We start from the raw sequence: 21,904 nt of genomic DNA, 5'->3' as shown, positions 1-21,904 counted from the left end.
TGACCTTGATAAAATACATTGTACAATATGTTTCTTCTTCACTAACCTGGGTAGTCCTGTTTGAGAGTTGGGAAGTTTGTATTGGCATAAAGAACAGGGGAAATAGTTGAGAGCTCTCCAAGCTCCTCATCCTTCTCCCAGCGCTGCAGACTACGCTGGTTATAGGACAGACCATCACCCTCTGCCTCTGTGGGGGTTGGTGGGGAGGAAGGAGTTGCTGGGGTAGAGGGAGTTGCCCAAGGGCTCTCCTCACCGCCATCTGGACTGAACAGCCCTCCTCTGTCCCTGTACACCATATAATAAGTTAGAGGGTTTGTTTTTTGGTCAAATAAAAAGGCCACATGCGGGGGGAAAAATATAAATAATTGGGAATTAAGCTTCTGCTTTTATATGAGTTGTAACTACATGACTGAGATGCTGTGAAATAAAATGCACTAATGAGCCTACCGCATGTCGAAGAACGGTGACTGAGAAATTCCAGGAAAGGCATCCATCATTCCAGCTGAGGGCAGGGACCCTGCAATTCCGGTAATTGAATTAAAATACAACAGTTTTTCAATCATGCTTTTAATAATTCAGGAATCATACAACAGGTAATAATAGCTGCGGTTTTAATTATATGAACATCTGTAGGAAACCCTTGTTCTCACCTGAGGGGAGAGCTCTCTGTGGCAAAGCACTACGACTGAGTTCTCCCTTATTGCCCTCCAAGATGGGCTTCATACCTCCCAAGGAGGAACCATCCGACACTCCCAGAACCTTCCTGAAGAACTGCTCAGAATCCTGACTCTCCACCCCCTGTGGAAGACCTATCACACAAGCACAACAGCATGGTAGGAAGGAATAAATTATATTACAAGTCATTCTTAAATGCTATATAGCACAGTGCCCTCCGCAGGAACTTACCTTCATTTTTTTCTGCATCAGAATCATGAGGATCAGTTGACACCTGGTTTGTCTGTGATGAGGATGGTGTAGGAATCCCTAAAAGGTGTAAAACTTTAAAACAACCTGGAACTGCATGTTAAAAAGGTCTATTAACTTCACCTGCCACATAGATACTTACCTGCACCGTCTCCCTGAGCCTGGGGGGCTTCACCCCCCTCTTGCTTGAGGGGACAATTTATGTCCACCACACGATCCCCGGCATCAGCTAGTGAAAGAAACAAAAATTTACATATCCTGCACTGACTTTTTTTCTTAACCAGCATCCCAAATTCAAGTTAATGTTCTTACTGTCTGGGGTAGTACTCTTGGTTGGTGCTGGTAAAGTAGGTCTGATGGGGCATGAACCTGGCCTCTGCCCTGGAGGTATCATCACTGCCTTCTTACTCAAGTCTATCAGTGTCTTTCCAAAGAATGCCTCCTGCCGGGAATTACAAATGTTTACAATATATACATCAAATCAGTGGATATCTTTATTTTCACTTTTAAAACATGGCACATAGAGAGACAAGAAACCTGGAGATAAGCTGGAAACATATCCTCGAGTTTGCTCCTCTTCCGACCCCGACGTTTCTTGGCCTGTTCCTCTCCCTCCACTGGTTTAGGATCCATAATGTTGTCTGTGTCAGGGTGGGGCCCTAAAAATGTAATAATAAAATTCAGTTTTCTTTGGTTTAGGTTATTTGCATAAAATACATTGAATCACAACTCTACAAGTTAAGCAGAGATGAGGACGTTCCAAGGGAGCTGAACATTAAAAATGTCTAAGTGTGTGAAGGTGGGGGCATGTAGTGTTTGCATCATGTCGGATTTTAAAGCATTTTGTCACAAATTAAGTCCTGATCACGATGTTCTATTGAATCACCTTGATTATTTTTTTGCTTGATTCCTCTACTTTACCACCTTGTTCACTTCAGCATTGTGGCTTTAATTAAATAAACAAGGGCTTGGTTTGATGTCAGTGGTTGATATAAGTCTAAATGCAGCCTTAGATCACAAAGAAGGTGAACAAGCTACTATGTTCCCTAGCAAGCTTTCTGACCTGACATACCATTGAACAGTTATATCAATTAAGTCACTACCACTGACCTAAAAACAATGTGACACAACAGTGGAGAAAAAAAAAAATATATATATATATATATTAATTAATTAATTAATTGTTGTCACAAACCTTCTTCAATAGTTCGCTCAATTGGCTGTCCATCCAACATGGTCTCTCCAGCCAACTGGGCAAAAAATTCTTTCTTCATCCGTGTGTGACACTTCCTTTGTCGCACCATAAAACCTCCAATTCCTAACATAATTAAAGGAAACATATGTTTTAATTATTTTGGATATGATGATACATCTATGTAGATACTGTAAATGCCTTTATACAGTCACATTCATGATTGCATACCAGGCCTGTAAGGTTTTCGCTTTCTTTTCTTGCTGTCATCTGTCTCCTCTGCTCCCCCTTTAAGACCCTCACAGTCACCGTCAGCACCTCCCTCTGCACCTGCATCCCGCTCAGTACCACCGTCTCTCTCAGGGCTCCCATGTTGGTCTATCTTTGATTCACAGTCCATGGGATCCCCACAGCCTGGTTATATAGAGGAACATTTATTTATTTATTGTAAAAGGCACAAAGTAATCCTGAAAACTCTTTAGAGACAAATGAACGAGTGGAAATTGTCCAAACCTTTTCCCTCATCCCCTTCTCCTTCAACCTCTCTTAGATCCATTCCATCAGGACCTCCTTCAGAGCACATAGTGCCAAGACGGGAGCGACGTTGCCGTCTCTTGTGCAGGGGAGACATAGAGATGCTACGAAGCAGGGACATGCCTGACTCTGTAAGCCAAACACCCTCCAAACGGTAGAACTGGGGCTCTAAAAAGTGACAATCACAAATTTAAGTAAAAATAAAGGGCACAAACTCAGAAAATGTACTTGGAATAATTAACTAACATAAGGAGCTACATCTTCTTACCTGGCTCTTTTATCTTTATTGAAGCCATAATGGCTGACTCTACTACTGTGACCAAAGGGCAAAAAGTAGGGAGAAAAAGAAAATTGTGTCACCAATAAAACAACCAGTCAAAAAACTCACCCCACAATATCTTAATTGTATTTCTGAAGACCTAGACACTGTCAATCTGAGACTTACCCACAGGTTTTGGAACATATGGGGTGCAAGATGTGCAAGCAAAGCCCTCATCAGAAGCCTGTTCCACCTCATCCTCTGTGTACAGACTCTCACAGACGGCATGGACCCATCTGCATAGGCACACATAAAAACCTAGCTATGTGCACTTTTCAACAAATCAAAGATGATATGGAATAATTTATGACATCAAAAATACATAAGTAATGCTTTACTCGCTCTCATTTTCTGGTTATTTTGTGCGTAGTTCCAATAATCAGCACCCACCGATCGCAGTACTGACACTGCAGCAAGAGCTCCTCCTCCATGAAATTCTCCCGGCATACCGGGCAGGTGACGAGGCTGGCGCAAGGCCCGCAGTGTGTGTAGTTGTTCTGCCACTCGCAGTGGAAACCTGGTGAGTTGGATCCACACTGCACACAGCACACACACCTGGACAGAGATAGAGATGTAGTTTAGTGCTTTATAACATTTTTCCAGCTAATATGCAAGATTAAAAAAATAAAACTACTGATACCAATGTGATTGGTGTAACAAATTTTCTGTTGCTACAGAAGCAAGAGCCGGAGGGATGGGCCTCTGAATTGCAAATGAAGGCTGAGCCACCAGTGTTTTACATAATATGCAAATTTGGATATATTCATTTCCATTTGACCCAATTCAAAGCTACATGGATGAACAAAGCTTTGTGCACTTAAGTTTCTTGTTTTTTTATCATGTCTCTCTCTTTTTACCATTTGCACTTCCAACCACCCTTGGGTACAGTGTGCAGGGGAGGGTCCAAGCAGTAGGTGTGATAGCTGACATCACAGTCGTCACACAGCAGCAGACGAGACGGGTCTGAAGCCTTTCCACACACTTCACACACAATACATTCCAAACAACGCCAGCCCTTACGAAGCATCGTCTTGGTGATCTGCAGAAGACATCAAATTTAATCTGGATTTTCAAAACAAAACAATGAAAACATAATCCATCATAAGTTTAGCATTGTTCTTACTTTGCTGTTAACACAATAAGGATGGTAGCACTGGGCACACTGAGCGCAAGCCAGCAACTGCCCCTCTACACCCTTTCCAAAACTGCCACAGACGACACACATGTCCTAAAAATACAAGAGAGAAAACAAAAGAGAAAAATTAAGAACAATAAGTCAATTTGCAGTCATACAGAAATGTCAACACAGCAAATCCACACAGGGTAAGTGAAAACGTCAAAGCAGCTTTACCTGTAGCAGAACAAATTTATCGGTGTTTGAAAAAAGAACAACTGTGTTCTGCATGGTGTCATCTTCTTCTTCGTCTTCCTCCTTACTCAGTCCAGTGTCTGAGGTCATGCTTAGCTGTAACAGTGTAGTAATTTTGCAGAAGTATTTTATTTCAAGCTAATTTATGAAAATTATGAGAACTACATATTACTAAAATATTTTAAAAAGTTAAATAACATTAAAAACAACAACAAAAAACAAAAACACATGCTTAAAAGTGCAGCTCACCAAAAAGGCGTCGATGCAGGAGGCCATAGCTTTAAGGCGTGACCTCCCACCACGCCCTCTCCCTCCACCACCACCACTACCACCTCGAGGTCTACGCTTTCCAGGGAAACTACTGCTTCGTCCCTGCAATTCACAGAAACAGCCTTCTCAATGTCAAGTCACGTTATAACAATGACACATTAAAAACAAAGACTTAAATTAGTGCCAGCTATCAAAAAATATATATCAACTAGTACATGGTGACCTCACCTGTTTGACCCTTGAGCGGCCTGGGGACCCTCTGCGTTTGGCCTTTTCTCTGTCACTTCTGAGAGGTTCAAAGGGAAGAGAGTCATCGGTCTCAGTGAGCAAGATGTCAGTGTGCGAGCGGCTGGAAGGTACAAGGCCAAGCTCCATGGAAAGCTGAGGGTCAGGTTCTCCTGGAGAGCCTAGAAAGCCACTGCTGCTCTCATCACCATGGCTCATATTTGACATTTCATCCAGCAACAACTCCGGCTTAACCTCTTGTAGTTTTCTCTTGATGTCCTCACTGTGTCCTTTCATTTGGTCATCATCCTCATCCTCCTCTTCCTCCTCCTCCTCAGAGTGAGGTAATAACCTCCCCTCTATGTCAGCTGCAGAGAGGGACTCTTGTGTGTCTATTGATAAAGAACGATTAGAAAGCAACTGGAAGTCATGGCATGGACTTCGTTCCTGCTTTTCATCCATAGACAAAGGCTCCGTTTTAACCACAGAGACTGTGGAAGCTGGTAACTTCTGGGGATCGTTACAGAACGGTCCTATACAGATGTCACCAGATGCACTCTTCAATAACTCTTGTGATAGTTCTTGTTTAACTGAGGGAGGAGCATCTTGCTTCTCCTCATCCACCTCCATGCTTTCAGGGCCTTGCTGTGACACTGGTGTTGGTTCTACTTCACAGCTGTTGTTAGACTGTGTCTCTGCTGTGGGATCCTGGGAAGCTGCCACTTGACTCTGTGCCTCTTTGGCTCCGTCTTCAGCAGCGGGAGGACAAGAGCCCCTCTGCTCTGTTGTTGCACAGCCTATTTGAAATGAAGGAATGTGTGATTATCACCACTGTCATTTTTACATCCATTATTAGATACAATAATCTTTTGGGGGGGGGGAAAAAAAAAATCTAGTTCTGCTTGGTGTTTATTTTCATATATAGTACATCCATCGTGCGACCTTGGTTTACCTGTAGACTCAAGCAGAGGAGCTGGTCCCTCAGAACCAAAAGCTTCTGTTGGTAAGGGTGGCTCTCCCTTCATTGTTCTCTCCACAGTGTTTGTTGCCTGAACCGCTGCAAACTCCATCACTAAGATGAAAAATAATTAAACTAAATAAAAACATTGCTGACACACACACACACACACACGCAAAATGCTCTAACAACCATATGCAAATCACAGGCATTTCTTTTAAGTTTGATCCAATGTAGTGTACAGTAACGACTTACCAAAGTCCATAGGTGTCTCTTTATCAGCCTCATCTTTAGCCTGTCCCATTTCTAATGTGTGTTTCTGTCCTGGTGTCACTTCTGATAAGTCTGTATCCATTTGGACTGGCATTCCCACCAATTTAATGTCTCCTTCAGTTTCCTTAAGGGACGTTGTGGTCTGAGTGTCTGCTGTGTATGGTTCAGCAACTGGCTGCCGCTGACCCTCCTTACAAAGCAGGCAAATGATCTCAGCTTTTGGGGGTTCCCCCGCTGAACTACACTCACTGTGAACCCATCTGAGACAAAAGATTATTAAGATTTTTATTTGTTTTTAATGATCGTAACACTGACATGGTCACACATCATGGCAAGCTCTGTTATATTTTAAACTAACCTGCGGCACATGCTGCAACACTGCAAAGCAACAGACGGGTTGGCAGCTTTGCTGCACACACAACATATAGAACTGCGGTGATGCTGGCATCCCTCACACACGGCGTAGTTATCAAACCACTGGGCCGAGCCTGGCAGCACTAGTCCACGGACTCCGCACACCACACATACACGACACCTCTAATAGAATAAAGATTACAGAGCACAATTACCCAAAAAAAGCAGACAGGGAAAAAACAAAAAACAACAACAAAAAAAACCCTTTACCAATGTCTTTTTAAACAGAAATAATTTGGATAAAATAAGGTAAGATTATGTTTTATTAAATAAGTGAATGTCCAGTTTCAATATACGGAAATCTTTTTGGATAGAGGGTTAAATAAAGAAAAAGGATTTACTCTGCATTTCCATGGGTCAGAGGGAAGAGAATCCATGGCTGGCTGGAGACAGAAGGTGTGGTATCCCTTATCACAAGCATCACATACCAACATTTTGGAGTCTTCACCTGGTTGTCTAAGAAAAAGTAATAATAAGTGGAAAAGGGAGATTTAATCAATTCAAATAAAATAATCAGTTAAAATAAAAACAAAGTAAAACAGGACACACATCTGAGAAAAAGGAACGATGCTAGACTGTTAGACTCACCTGCAAGTCTGGCACACTTTACACTCTGGACACTGCCATCCTGCCCTCTGGATAGGTGTGGCTCCAATCTCCAGACAGGCTGCATGGTAGTGGAGACCACAACCCGTGCAGAAGAGCAAATCAGTGAGCTCGCCTGCTGAGTCACATACTGCACACCAAGACTCTTCACCAGCTGCATAAAACAAACAAACAAAACAAAAAACAAAAAAACATATGAATAGGTTTCATAAAAATATTCTCAGTTCACCTTAAATTATCATGAGACTCAACAAGGTATGAAGCTAGCACTTAACTCTCATGTTTTGTTTAAATTTTAGTAAGTTTTCAGTTTTTAAGAAAGACAAGTTAAAAGTAGACAAAAAAGAAATTAAGTTACACAGATAGCTGACATTTTAAACAATAAAGACGTCTTTAAGTCTTGTCAAACTGCTAGTCCACAGATGATGAGCCAGATATACATGGAGCATAACAAATATCCAAGCCAAACAATATGCTGCTTTTCTACTTTTTTGCTGTTTGATTGGCAGCAGGACATCATATGTGTGTGTAAAGTCCTAGTCTGAAACAGAAGCCTTTGTCAGAATTGTGATGACTTTCTTACACAGTGTCACTTACCCAGCTCCTCTGCCTTATCTATGTGCTCTGGACAGAGGAGGACCAGCTGTTTCATAGACTGAAAGGATCCACTGGCTGCTGAGCAGGGAAAGTGGTAGAACCGCAAACAGCCCTCAGCATGGCATCGAATGGTTGCACCCAGCCTTTTGCAGTATTCGCAAATCTGGAGCAAGCCAAGGGTATCAAGTTTGGTTTGTCTTTATATTTTCATCGAGTACATCTAATCCAGGTTAATCAAACTACACTTACCCGCTGTGTCCCTGAGATAACAGCTTTATCCACATTCTCCAACTCTTCATCCTCTGTCTGCTTTACTCCCTCTGACCACACTGCACACCAGTGGTGAACCCAACATCCCCCTGTTTATAATAAAGCCCAACATTAGTAAAATATCTAACCAAACCTCTGTTCTACATCAGCATGCTCTAGCAGAAAGAACCTAACATGTTTCAAACAATTCTAACAGAAATTTAAAAAAATAAAATCATATATATATATATATATATATATGAAGTTTTTTTGTTTTTAAATTAGGGGTGGGCGGTACAAACAATATAAATTTGGCCAACACTAGAGATTTTGACTATACCACTCTACCGTGATAATTTCACTGTGCTAATGTTATGCTAACGTAGCTGTTTTGCTAGTGATCACATAGGACATCGTTATATACCAGCTAGTCCAACTTCAGTAACCCTACAAAAGTAACTGCTGTTTAGTTTTCTATCTTCATTTATGTCGGAAGTGATAGCAGTGCTGTACGTTTTAATTTTTTTCAGAAATCTCTCAGTCAGAACATGCTATATCATGTTTAGGTGGAAACTAGCGAGCTAAGTTCCTGGTAAGTTCTAACTCCGTTGAATTTAATAAATTCTGTATTCATGGACGCCTGGATGTTAAACTTAATTGTTACACCTGGTAAAGCCGCAACACTGATAATTTTATTAAAGATAAAAGTATTTAGACAGTTTTTAACTCTCAGTGATGCCGTAATGTTCGTTTGACTTTGGGACCTGAAGAAGACAGAGTTTTGGACCCAGATCACTCCGCAAGGCTCCTGACTACAGCAGCCGTAATGCTCTGGCAATCCATCAAGCGGTGCGCCTTCATAGCTTACCAAAGTCGTACTAAAACATTTTTGACAGATTTCTGCGCGCCGTGTACCACATAAAATCACTTCATGGTCAGTAAGCACAAGCAGAATTCATACATAAGGCACACCGTCGATTTTTGAGAAAATTAAAGGATTTTAAGTGTGTGCGATATATATCGTTACCACACATGCTCCAAATTATACCATGATATGGATTTTAGACCATATTTCCCAACCCCAAAATAAATATATATATATATATATATATATATATATATATATATATATATATATATATATATATATATATATATATATATATATATATTATTATTATTTTTTTTTTTTTTTTTTTTTTTTTTTTTTTATTTATTTGTTTAGACTTTAACCTGAGTCATCAAGGAGTGCTGTCAGACAAGGCGAATCAGGAAATCCAATGGAAGACAGGTCATCATTTCCAGGCTGTGGCAGTGGGGAAGCTGATGGCTTGAGGGTTGGCCGCTCAGAAAATGGTCCAAAGTGCCTCAGTTCCCGCTGTCCATGCAGACTCCGCTCCACACAGTTACAAAGCGCACAGGCTCGAACGCTCTCTCTGTACACAGGTGAGAAATTGTTGAAAGCACCTTCTTTGGATAAAGCAAGAAGCACAGCAGGTTTTATTATATAATAAAGGGCTTACACAGATGTGCTAGAAGAGGCTGCATTAGCACTCGACGACTCCACAGCAGGAATGGCCTTAGACGCCCCGGCAGAAGAGACAAGCTGCTTTGCAGTGGCATTGTCATCAGCTAGACAAAAGGAAAAAATGTTTAAAGGCAAATTTTTTTAAAAATAAATCTTAAGAATAATTGCATGAAACACACAAATAGCTCCCTTATTCACAATGGTAGCCACAGCTTAAAGGGAAAAAACACACCATTATCTTCATAAAGGTGCAGAAGAGAGTCCAGAAAGCAAAGAAAACATTACCTGTTGGTTCAGAGTCATTCTCTTCGCAGTTTGATTTCTGCTCGTCCATCCCCCGTACTGATTTTGACCTCCCTGACAGAGATCTGCAATTTAAAAATGTAAACTAGCACCAGTTTGCAAATCATTGTCATAGTAATTATTATGGTAATTCCACAATACTGTAGATAAAAAATACATTTAAAAAAATGGGCATACTATTTTAAAATGCTAATGTCATCATCATCACATAATGTAGAGAAAAGAAAAAGAAACACAAAAAACCCGAAAGATTTTCCTTATTTTCTCCTATATAAAACTGAGCAGTTAAGTGATCTCCAGTTTCTCACTTGCTGAGACAGAAAACTCCAATGTTCATAATCCAACATATTAAACATAAAAAGCCATCTTAACCACAAAATGCACACTCTACGCATCCAAACCCACTTTTACATAAAAGCCAACAACACAACTAATAAATGCTGCCTGCTGTTTCTTTCCCCCCCTCTCCCCCTCTTTTTTAAAGATAATTTCCTTGTATTTATCCTGTACAATCGAGCTTTTTTCGCAAACTCGTAAAAACAGCGTTAAGGTTATAAGAGCACGATCAATCCGACAACGTTTTAACAACTCAAGTTATTTACCCAGCAATTCATAATCCAAATCGGTCAAGCAGTTTTGGTGGAAAAGCGCGAAATGTTAAAACTAAAATGGTGTTTTGCTAAATAAAACAACCATAAATCGGGATACACAAAGAACATACAACTTCCGTGTGTGGAGCTTCCTGTTGCAGCGGGACTCCTTTCGTGCAGAACCTCGTCGCAAGCATCATAGTTCCGCTGCGAGGTTCACGCCATTAACAAAAATACTGTAAAACAAACAACGAGGGCCTCACCATATTTTACCCACATAGCTAATCAAACGACCCATTCTCATGCGTGTAACGTTTAAAGCTCTTAACAGGCATTTTAAACGAGGTCGGACAACTTCAATTCGCGTAGTAGCCCATATGTTTTTGCTATATTACAGCTTCGCTAGGATTTATAAGTATGATCGCGAAACCGAAAAAGACCCGCACAATCGACATCAGTGCGATGCTGGCAAATAACGTGACGATGGCTTCAAAGTACAAATCAAACACAGAAGAGCGTTTTTTCAGGAGTTACAAAATGTAAATTGTGCCATCATACTTGAGGAAAAAGCCTTCCTGTGGGTTAACGCTGTCATACCCATTTGGTAATGATTTCTTTTCATTTTCACTGGGGCAGGTGGAAGCGGATCCCAGCCCGAGGACGACTGGGCTTTTCTGGTGGTTCATGCACAGAAGCATCAGTTATTACAAGCCGAATTTAACGCTTTTAATACAGCACAAAGTATCAAAAGTATTTCAATCCTTGTCAAAATTACCCAGGGTTGTTTTGCACGTCTTTCCCCATTAGTGGGAACACAAAACAAAAAACTCTCAAACAATTTCAACTCAACGCGATTAAAAGTACTATCATATTGCCTGGTGGTGCGCATCATTAGCAGATTGCACAGACGTTGCTAGCTGGAGAATGCAACTGAGCTACTGCACGAAATGAAACGTTAACGTTGCATGTCCGTATTAAACACACTCGATGGAACCAGAAACGGGCTTTCTTCTTGACAACAAACTAGATCTTCCAAATCTAACTCGACTCATATCTCAGTTCATGTGGATACCATATATGTTTTATCTCAATAATACAGTTACTAACACGTAAAGCAAAGTAATAACACGACGAGTGCTTTAACGTCTTAACATCCTGGCTAGCGAAGTTGACGTTAAAAGTGTTAACGTTACAAATTAACTTAAAGGGTAGAGGTGTTTGCTTTTAGTTTATACTCTTTACAAATAGCGACAACGATTTGTTGCAGTAACTGTAAATAATAACAGAAAAGCTACTGATATTTTACAATTGAACAACTGCAGCGCTAAGCACTATTTCTCAATGTAAACATCGACTTCAAAGGGTTGGTTCTGTCCAGAAAATTGCCATGTCCATGTCACTGGCGGCAGGCTGAAACGGAAAAGCTAAAAACTACCAACAGTGACGTAGCTGCAAAGTCTTGGAAAGAGAAAAAAACTTCATAAAATACACAAAATCCCACAAACATGGACATACCTTTAAAAATGTTAACCTGCTACACTGCGTATAATGGCGCGGAAACAGTCGATGTGCAACATATATCAACCTAAAGTTAGCTCCCAGGTAACATTGCTAGTTTTCCAGCAATTACACAGCCCCCATCCACTCGAAGCTAACAGCTAAACACTACCGACTGTAGAGCTAACACCCGGTCTAAGGTCAGGGTTGGCGTGTCTTTAGGTAACAGGTTTAAAGGAGCCATAATCAAAGCAGCTCACCTCACAAAAACAATATCGTCTCCTCATGTATCAGCAAAATCCACAGAGCCACGCAGCGTCCCAAAATGCTGATGGTCGCTTCATTTTATGTACCGGACTAACTCTACGGCTAGCCGGCTGGAGTCAGAGTGGGGGGAAGTGCACGTCGGCGGAAGGCAGGCTGAGCGATGCTGCTAGCTAGATGGATAATGCCATTAGCTAACAGGCAACTTGAGCTTTTGTGTCGAGTACGCTATCGGGGAACTGTTAGTCACAGACACAAGTCTAGTAAAGATTCCCCGGCTTCATACAGCGAATCGAAACTAACTACTTTTCCTTGCTTCAGGGTTTTAGCTGGAATGGCTAACATCAGCTAGCTTTTGCTCTGCTCTGGAATCTCGTTCGCGAGGTCGTGATAAGCTATTGCAAGTTTGCACCACAACAGTGTATGCGAAAATGACAGCGCTGAACTTTGTTGACAAGTCACCAAAAGTATATATTTTTGGCGTCTGGTGTCAGTCGACCGCAGACTTTTCATCTACCTAAATTTGCGAGTCAACTTTGCATGGGTACCCTTGTGTGGGTCACTAGCATCTCTTCTTCACTTCGCGTCCTCAAACGGCTGTTCTGCCAAGTGGCTAACTGCTGCTAGCCGTGCCAGCTAATAACAACTACGTCAAAAAATAATAATTCATGCAAACCAAGGGGCAGAAATTATATTTACTACTAGTTTCTACTACACTTTTTAAACCTCGAGTAAACCTTGTGCGAGGCTAATAGTTTTTACCACATACGATTTCAATCTGGTGAGCGCTGACCAGTGAAATATGGTGGATATTAGATCATTTTGATTTTCGGATCCAGGGAGGCCATTTTTCATTAGACTGTTATGATTGTAAGAATACAGCTGCTGTGCACATGTCTGCTGATGAATGGTTTGCTTGTTTAAATGATGGGCCACGATGTGTGTGGGTTCGATTATGTTACATTTGTCGTGGTGCAAATTTATTTTTGTAATTGATTTAACAAATGTGCTCATTGTGTTTAACGATTAATTTTTTCCGCCTGTCTTTCTGATGACCATTGCCGATGGGTCGTAATCGATTATCTAAAAAATAAATAAATAAATACATTTTAGCGGGTCGTGTAATGTTGCGCGTTTTGAAATCGTGTAATCGTGCAATTTGTTACACCATTGTTTTGTTTTGCAATATGCCTGCAAGATAAACGTCTTTCAAGGAAGAATGAATCCAAAGAAGAAGAAGTAAAAACAAACAAAACAGGACGAATAACAATAATCTTTTGTGTTAAAATGCCCAGTCTTTAAGCAGACATTTTAAATCTCTTATCTGATCATTCACATTGAGTGTATGACCTTTCTATTAAAATATTTATCATTGTAATGCAACTTCAAATTTGATTTGCAGATAGGATTAAAGTGCAGTGGTAATGTCAGGGAAGGTGACCAAACCCCAGTTCCTGTCAGTGGGCAAAGAGGTTTTCTTTCTTTATTTTTGCCTTATCACTGTGAGAAAACTATAGTGGTATAGATAACACAGGACAATATAGGTTCAAGAAAGCTGTCCTGAGAACTGCTGTGACACTGACAACAAGTTACAAGACAATCTAATAAACTTTGCATGACAATAAAGAGTTGTTTACAGGAAGCTTTTATTTATAAAGTTGTGAAAAAGTTGTCATTCTGGGGGATTTTTTAACTGTAAAGATTGTATATGTGTAGCTCTAATTAAATCAAGACATTGACCTATTTGTGTCACACCTTCTTGAGCCCATGCTGAAACACCAGGGGCCTGAGGCTGTATAAACACAAAGTAAAGGTCGAGAGTCATTGAGATGATCCAGCGAACCTACAGGAAATTAGGTTGGGTAGCAGTGGGTCCGATTACTAGAAGGTCATAGGTTTAATCATCTACTGTTTAACTCTTATTCTGCCTTAGAGCAGAACGCCCAACTGTTACAGGTACAGTAGGAACCTTGCTTGTACCTCTACATTTTCAAGTAGCCGAGGACAAAAATTCCTGCAGGGCATTTGCAGTAAAAACTCTACCACATCACACGTGTGTGCTTTGGTGACCCCTTGTGAATAAGGAAGCAGCTGAAAGTAACTTTTTTTTTAAAAAAAAAGGAATAAAATAAGTCCGGCTGAATATCACAATTGTGAAATTAATGTGAGTGATCTGAGTTCTTAATGGTCCTTACCTACAAATAAAGACAATCATACATATTGCATTATGCACCTGCTGCAGGGGGTGGATCCACAGCTGACCCTGCACTGGTACATTTATGCATTAATTTCATATGTGGAGAGGCATATATACACCTCGGGCTTTAGATTAGGCCGCTGAAATTATTTTAAGCTGAGTGAACACATAGAAATAAGGAATGGTCTTCTGAGTGTGACCTTTTACTCCAATAAGAGTTGGGGGGGTGGGGGGTTGTTTCTTTGTAAAAATATTACAATTTATTGTTGTTTTTCAGGAGTCACCTTAACACACCTAATTATTGTGGTATGCTATAATAAAGCCATTTTTACCATGGTTGACAGGAGCTATTTGCATTGACGAAAATAAAAATACTTAAATCTATTTGATAATTTTAAAAAATGGAAGGAATGTTGGCAAAAATGTCCTTTGCTGGATTTTGTAGCCATGAAAAGTCCTCACTGACACTTGTTTCTGTTACAAATGGTAATATTTATTCAACTTCTCTTTGACTCTTTCAGTGCACGACTGTGGGGAGTGCATGTTTCCATTTTGAAAATAGGTTATTACTGGTCCCCCTGACAGGATTAGTTAACTCCCCATTCAGCTTTAGTAAGATTGGATTAGATTTTGGGTCGGCTGAGACTGGCTGGAAGATAGTTGCTGATTGGCTGATAGATGCACAGGGAGGGTGGTATTAGGGCACCAGGACTCTCCTATTGGACGGTAGGTGAAGCGGATGCTCTCCCCCATCTGCCTCCTGTATCTCAAGGATAATCCCCTGGAATACCTTCACAGATGTTTACAACAGAACTGGAAGACAAGAATATATTCTGATGTAACAGTAATGATGGTTAAAATAAACAGCTCAAGTTACTTTTATTGCATAGAGTTTCACCTGTTTTGTGGCTTGACTTATTAATATTGAGCTGGTTTTGATTTCAGATTCCTGTTACTCTGGTATGGAGCTCTCTCCTTGTCATATTGTCTGCTGGAAAAACAGCATAAAGTCCTCCTATTTGATAGGTTACGACGAACATTTTAACTCATAATACTCTATCATAAATGTTCTGAATCAAATTGAGGCCTGCTAAATTAAAGAGAGGATCAGGAGTGTTTGCTATTTATTAATTTAGATGGTACCAAATACAACTCAGTGGGGTGATATCAGTTCCTCCACAAGGGGGGTGTATAACCTCAGACTAGTGCTGAACAGAACCCTACACTTTATTATGAACCTTTAAAACATTTGTTTACTTGAAACCAGTAAAAAATTAGATGTTTAGTAGTAATGTTTATTGTCTTTGTAGGAAGTCACATTGTACTTTATAGGCCAGACTCGATTTTTGGGTGGGATGCGCAAGCGGGATGTAACAGAATAGAAAGTGGCATTGTAATGTGCAACAGTTAGCAGATAAGGGTGGCGCAAAATAATGCAATTCCAATACGATTAAAAAACAAACAAAACCTGATAATAAAAAACAAAACCCTAAAGTGGGCTTCCAAAAAAGCAGAGATCTGTGACTGAGATAAAGTCAGAGTGTTTGCAGACTGTGGCGGAATATTAAGTACTCTGGGCTTTTCATTAACCTGGGTTTCCACACAGGGTTACACAACATACATTAACTCGACTGTAAGTGCTGGAATCTATCATTTCCTTGTCATATCCCTTCCCCCCCTCCCCCCTCCACACTGAGCAACTAATTTATTGTTTAGTAAGTAAAAATATCAATTAACCTAACATGCAAAACCAATCTACACCACAGCTGAAAAGAAAGGTAGCCTGCCGTTTCATAAAAGTACAATTTTAATTTGATTTATGACATGAAAACAAGCAAGGGCATACAGCACATGTAGTAGATATTATAATAAAATGGAAAATATATATATATATATATTATGATTCAGAAAGTACAAAAATAAAGATTCTATTCGTCAGGGATTTCATTCTTGTCTCATTAGAATATATATATTTCATTTTTTTTATTATTATTTTTTTAACATATATAACTGAGAAAATACATACAAAAAAAACAAAACAAAAATATGATAGTCTTTGGTATTACCATTTTTATATTAACTTGCTCAAAGTCTCATTATGTTCAGTTTCTTAAACATTTGTTAGCATGTATAACATTATGGCAGATTATTTTACAAAAATAGGGGAGAAAGCTAGCAAGCATTTCCAGTGTTTTTCAATCCTTTAAGGAATAAATGGGAAGTGTTAACATATTGTATAAACGTAGCAGTAGGCTATGGCACTTATTAAGTGTGCATAGATTTTGGTTCTTAAGGATGAAATGACTCTGAGTCTAAAAGAATGCACCCAAAACTGTAGAGTAGTCTAGCATACCAGTGCACCTCTGATGTCTCCGTCTGCAAGGAGTGCTTCTCTCTACTTTCTATCCTCAGGGCATCACTCACGTTGACTTCTTTGTTCACATACACACCTGCTTTGTCCTTTGCAGGCAAAGTGCTAACATGCATTGGAGTCTTAGTACAACTTTTTTGAATGTCAGTATCCTGCTGCTCTTCTGCTGTTTCTCCCCAAAGTAGCTGCTTGAATGAGAAGAAAAGTCGCAGGGGTCCAAAAGCCCAGTGCGCGAGCCTGTGGTCCTCCACCAGCGCATAGCTGGATGCCAGCACGCCATCAACAAACAAAGTTCCAGCGTCTGTCAAGGGTGCATACACTCCCATGCTTTCTGTTAGTGAAACTGAGATGATTTGGGATGCATGCACTTGCTGCTCTGCTTTATGTATGAGAACACAGTCTCCTTGTCTGACCCTGCTTGCAAACTGAGGCTGGTACTCACTGTTTTCTTGTCTGCAGTGCGGGTCTAAAAAGACCAAGTGATTTGGAGTAAGGGCCAATCTATGTCCATGTTCTGTCTCCAGAGACAGAAAAGCAGACCAGCTTTGTTGATCCCGATGGAGAAACAAGAGGACTTGGCTATACACGACTTGGCCTGTCCCAGATAGGGCCATGACTCTGTCCCCAGGAGTGAGTGACGACAGGCTCTTCTGCATCCCTCCAGCCACAGTTACCCGGGCCCAGCCTGGGAAACAGCCACCTTTTTCCACAGCAAGAGAATGATCTGCAGAAGGATCAGCAGACAAAGCCAAGATGAGTAAACACAAATTGTGTTCCCCCTTTTTTTTTTTTTTTTTTATAAACTTAAATATCCTGATACATTTCACACTGAAGTAAAGTAATTTAACAATACAAGCATGGCTTTTAATGGCAGCTACCTTCTTAAACTTACCAGCTTTTACTGAGCAGTGGACACGATGTTTGGACTCATAGTGGACCCAGTCGAAACCTGCTTCCACAGCCAGCTGGGCCAGGAGACCGTACTTTTCAGGTCTTCTATCAGACGTTGTTATATCCACAGCCCGGCCTTCATAGTGCAGAGAGCCAGGAGGATGGTTGCCATCTTCATCCCAGGCCTCTGTCACACGCAAGCGTATCCCTGGCCACTGGTTCATCACTGCAATAGCCAGCCTGTTCAAGCACTCCTTACATCGCTACGGGGCAGAATAAGAAAGAGGGCAGATATTCATTTTGGAGCACTTCAGTAAACTTGTAAATATATTCACAAATTTATCAGCATGAGCACCCATCTCAGCCTACCTACAACAAAAAATTGCAACACAGAAGAAAAACCTTGACTTGACTCAGTGTTGTTTTTCCTCTGAAACCCAAACTAACAGATGATGATTTGTTAGTTTTCAGAAGTAGAAACTGTAGAATCTAAAGAGTTCCTAATTTTCCAAAACCAAGTCACTCAGTCTCATCAGCAAACAAGAGATGTTCAAGAGACAGACACTTGTGAATATTACCACTCTCTAACAATAGGCAGAAAAAGAAAAATGGGGTTTTTACACCTAAGTGCGTAGACTGATTTCAGTGCGCCTCGGCAGAAAACGATTCCAGTATTTCAGCTCTGTCTCCAGCTCCCAGGTTCTGATTGTTTGTCAGTTGGCATCATCACACAGTTCCTCCTCTACTCTGCTAAAGGCCATTTCAACCTTGCTCAAACAATCAGAGTACAAGAACAAACCCTACTGTAGCCAGTTTGGCACATTCCTTGGCCTTTTCAACAGGGTGACAGAATAATCAAGGCCATTCTCTGCCTTTCCAGATTGTTCCAGACTTGAGTTTCTCAGTTTCACCCCTGAGACATGTGATCAAATATGTGCACAGTGACTCCTAACACCCCCGTGGGCCATAATGTTACAGACTGTGTCAGCATTGTCGCAAAATAGCAGGCTGAAAAATAATGACGTCAGCATCCGAGGTGATACGCTCATGCAGCTACTGAACGGCGCTGGCTTGTGACTTGTGCTGTGGCAGGTTTTAAAACCTATAATTATGGCAGTAAAGCTCATTTCGAATACACAACGGATCAACAGCGAAGGAGGAAGTGACAGAAAACCATGGGAGCTAAAGTTGGAAAAGAAGAAAGCGGCGTAGCAAAGGCCTGAGGTTGGGACTAAAAAGAGAGGGCAGAGGGGAAGAATGTATGGGCACGGACTTGGGAATGTGACAGCAAGAGTGAGAAAAAGAGAGAGGGACAGAAAACAAACTGGGTACATTTATCTCGCAATGCCATTGAAGAGAGGCATTTCATTGTCACAACTACAATAGTCGCTTTTCCGACGGTGCCATTACTTCAGTAGGAGGGAATTTTGTATAGGCGACCCCTCTGAGTCTCCAAATGACGCACAAAGAACGTCTTTCACATCTGGGCAAAAAAGGGGGCACATGCACACATACACACACATTCAAACTGGTATCAGGAGGGCACACGTATACAACCACAGATTTCCCTCACATACAATCACTACGGGAGGAGAAGGGACACAGATTAATATCCTAAACAATCACACAAGACCATAGTATCCAAAACCGTGGACTGAGTGTGAATGGAGCTTGTGTTCACATTCAGAAGTGTGGCATTCCAAATGGGTAGTTTGAAAGTTCTTTAATGCGGCCCAGATCTTAAATCCTTGAGGACGTTGACTGCCTTCTCAAGACACTGTAAATTTGGCTACCTATCCTTAGTAATCAATCAGGAATTTAAGTGCCCTGCCTGGATTTTTCTTCTGCTGGGCACACTGAGAACCTGTCATGGGAAGTGTTTTATTTCAAATAACAAAGACTTTGGTTAAAGATTAAAAGGAAATGTTCCTGTAGAGAAACTCAGCCACTTAAGGGTAGTGTTGAATTACATCCTTATCTTCTTATCTTTAAAAAAAAAGTGAGGTAAGATTTGGTTAAAGCTTACACAGGCCGTGCTGAGCATTTTTATCTATTAACAGACTGGCAAGTGCAGGTAGATAATGACTGGGATTATATGATTCGTTTTGAAGGTGCAAACAGCAGTTTGTCCATTTAGGGAAATGTAGCTGATCAACCATCCAACAACGAAACTATCTTGAAAAGGGAAGTCAGTCTGAGCATCACCTCACTGAGTCAATCTGGTGCTGCATCTTTGGGCATTTACTGGACTTACTACACAACAGTCATAAGCGATCATGGGAAGCAATGGAAACGACTGTTATCACTGTATCACAGTCATATAAAACAAATCTAAGATTCTAACCCAGCTCGACACCAGTCTCACCTTAGTCGTGAAGCGGTCAGCGCCTGTGTTCTCTTCGTCCTTGAAGACAATGTCTGGGTTGTAATTGGACACAAGTTCGTTGAAACGCTCAGAGTTGCGTGCGATCTTGCCCTCTGCTCTCCCACTGGCCCCCAGGTTGTTCTCTGATAAGTTGGGGAAAAACTGCTTGAGGCGCATGGCTGTGAGCTTTCTGGGCCTCGGACGGGTGCCGTACCGCGGGCCCGGTCCGCATCCCTGGACCAGCCATATAAAAGTCCACACAGCAACCAGGGTGAGCTGTGCCAGGTGGGCCCACCAGAACTGCTTCATTGAGGAGGGTTGGGTCTCCCAGAAGTCAGTGGCTCGCAATGCGTGCGGCGATAGCCCAGGTGTGATAGCTCCAGGTGTGTGACAGCAAGTGAATGAGAGTCAGATCTTGGTCCATTCCAAATCATTGATCATTAGAGGTGATATTTATTTATTTTTATTTAGTTATTTTTTAGCCCAGAGACTGATAAAGTTCCGGGACACGTAGGTTACTTCATATCCCGGTGTTTCACCTTAATTTAAAAAAAGAAAAAGAAAAAAGTTTTAAAATACCAAGCAAGTGCTTCACTGTTTTGGTGACGGCGCGATCTGATTGGCTGAAGTCTGGCATGCGTTGGGTCACTGAAAATGTGGAAATGCAAAGGCTCTTTGAAGATTTCAGTGCGTATCAGCGGGAACTACGTCTCCTGTGATCCGAGAGTCATCTTCAGATATCCTCCGGAGGTGCCTGTCTTGACGCAGGTGTTTTGGTGGATTTCTGCTCACTTACCGCTTCTCTCTCTCCCTCTCTGTCTCTCCCCCACGCCGTCTCCTGGACTGGACACACAAACTGACGCACACCTAAAGCCCGATAGCCGCCTGACTCTGGGATTTTTCTGGACGCTCCAATGAATCTCTCATCCCTGCTGTCCATCCAGTAATGCCTCTACCGACACTTTTTTTTTTCTTCCTTCTCTCCTTCGTCCACTGTCTTTTGTCGCGTTTCAGCGCTCCTGGCCACCTTGCGCCAGCCATTGGTTCTTATTAGAGTCCGGACAAGATTGCCCTCCCTTCCTCTGCGCGCTCCCACCGCGACAGCACACGCCTCCATCCATCCATCCATATAAAGAACACATCATTTGGCCACTTATGTTAACACCGTGAACCCCACCCCCTTATCAAAATACTGTAAAGTTTAGGCATAAAAAACTGAAAAGTTGTAACAAAGATAATACACAAATCTATTTCAGTATTTTGTTTGTTTGTTTTGGTTGAGACAAATTGTTCATTATAAATACGCTTTAAAAACACAAAATTTAGGATTCATTGGGAGCTTTTACAGTAGCTTCAATTTCCAAAGTTTCTTGTCAGTTGAGTTGCTTTGAGCTAACATGTCTTTGCCTCTGTTTGCTCATCCCTCCCACTGCACACTCATGCTTCTGTTATAAATAGACAAGAGTTGAAGGTGAGGACCTAAAGATGGAGCACAAGTGTCCAGCCTTGACACCCACAGACTATGACTTACAGTGCTGCCTTCCTGTGTTTGGGGAACTAGCCTGACCCTCCTGAACCAAGCGCACCCAAGACCTCTTTGGTGGAAACACCCGCTGGCCCTATCATCAATTTATTATTTTTATCCACCCTAGAACAATAGCGGCGAGAATTATAAAAATGTGTCTGATAATGCCCAAAGTGGGAGCAGAAAAGAAAGTAATCACCGTATCTCAAGGGTGGGACATCTGTAATCGCAGAGGGAAGCTTAAATTAATGGCAGATTAAAGGTCAAAGTGCATGTCACTGCCCTATCTCTGGCTTCCTGGACCTAATACATCAGGCCTGTTTCTGCACTGTGGCTGTTTCAGGGAAACAGAGCGGCGGTGGCCTGTCTTTACTGAATGTTTCAAATAGTATATGTCTTGATGTTTGTTGTAACTGAAGATAATAATTTTTTAAAAAGAAGAA

At 41.2% G+C, this 21,904-nt stretch overlaps 2 protein-coding genes across 3 annotated transcripts in view; both read right to left on the bottom strand.

The window, feature by feature from the left end:
• Positions 1-12,869, bottom strand: part of kmt2d (lysine (K)-specific methyltransferase 2D) — a 30,297-nt gene extending 17,428 nt beyond the window's left edge. Inside the window, exons 1-29 of one of the 2 annotated variants that reach the window (XM_080899228.1) lie at positions 12,109-12,869; positions 9,744-9,826; positions 9,454-9,562; positions 9,164-9,366; positions 7,931-8,040; positions 7,682-7,844; positions 7,067-7,238; positions 6,820-6,934; positions 6,423-6,601; positions 6,047-6,324; positions 5,786-5,905; positions 4,837-5,630; positions 4,588-4,710; positions 4,321-4,434; positions 4,093-4,197; positions 3,827-4,008; positions 3,360-3,524; positions 3,096-3,205; positions 2,919-2,963; positions 2,630-2,818; positions 2,348-2,530; positions 2,120-2,242; positions 1,462-1,583; positions 1,237-1,366; positions 1,067-1,153; positions 907-984; positions 651-809; positions 448-517; positions 47-285 (exon numbers count right to left, since the gene is read on the bottom strand). In XM_080899228.1, coding sequence (XP_080755354.1) covers positions 47-285; positions 448-517; positions 651-809; positions 907-984; positions 1,067-1,153; positions 1,237-1,366; positions 1,462-1,583; positions 2,120-2,242; positions 2,348-2,530; positions 2,630-2,818; positions 2,919-2,963; positions 3,096-3,205; positions 3,360-3,524; positions 3,827-4,008; positions 4,093-4,197; positions 4,321-4,434; positions 4,588-4,710; positions 4,837-5,630; positions 5,786-5,905; positions 6,047-6,324; positions 6,423-6,601; positions 6,820-6,934; positions 7,067-7,238; positions 7,682-7,844; positions 7,931-8,040; positions 9,164-9,366; positions 9,454-9,562; positions 9,744-9,792 — 4,516 coding nt within the window. In that variant the 5' untranslated portion in view covers positions 9,793-9,826; positions 12,109-12,869. The remainder of the gene's footprint in view (positions 1-46; positions 286-447; positions 518-650; positions 810-906; positions 985-1,066; positions 1,154-1,236; positions 1,367-1,461; positions 1,584-2,119; positions 2,243-2,347; positions 2,531-2,629; positions 2,819-2,918; positions 2,964-3,095; positions 3,206-3,359; positions 3,525-3,826; positions 4,009-4,092; positions 4,198-4,320; positions 4,435-4,587; positions 4,711-4,836; positions 5,631-5,785; positions 5,906-6,046; positions 6,325-6,422; positions 6,602-6,819; positions 6,935-7,066; positions 7,239-7,681; positions 7,845-7,930; positions 8,041-9,163; positions 9,367-9,453; positions 9,563-9,743; positions 9,827-12,108) is intronic. The other variant, XM_080899229.1, reaches the window with a different exon arrangement.
• A 3,370-nt stretch (positions 12,870-16,239) lies between these two features.
• On the bottom strand, positions 16,240-20,963 carry dhh (desert hedgehog signaling molecule). Its single transcript, XM_080899904.1, has 3 exons — positions 19,937-20,963; positions 17,573-17,834; positions 16,240-17,404 (listed from the first exon to the last, which is right to left on the bottom strand). Exons 1-3 carry the CDS (start codon positions 20,243-20,245, stop codon positions 16,599-16,601), a joined length of 1,377 nt encoding a protein of 458 aa, XP_080756030.1. The 5' UTR covers positions 20,246-20,963; the 3' UTR covers positions 16,240-16,598.
• Between the last annotated feature and the right edge of the window lie 941 nt (positions 20,964-21,904).

The sequence above is a fragment of the Rhamphochromis sp. 'chilingali' genome (genome assembly GCF_963969265.1).
Source record: "Rhamphochromis sp. 'chilingali' genome assembly, chromosome: 12".
NCBI classification, from domain to species: Eukaryota; Metazoa; Chordata; class Actinopteri; order Cichliformes; family Cichlidae; genus Rhamphochromis; species Rhamphochromis sp. 'chilingali'.
This window is presented reverse-complemented; position numbering and strand designations above follow the sequence as displayed.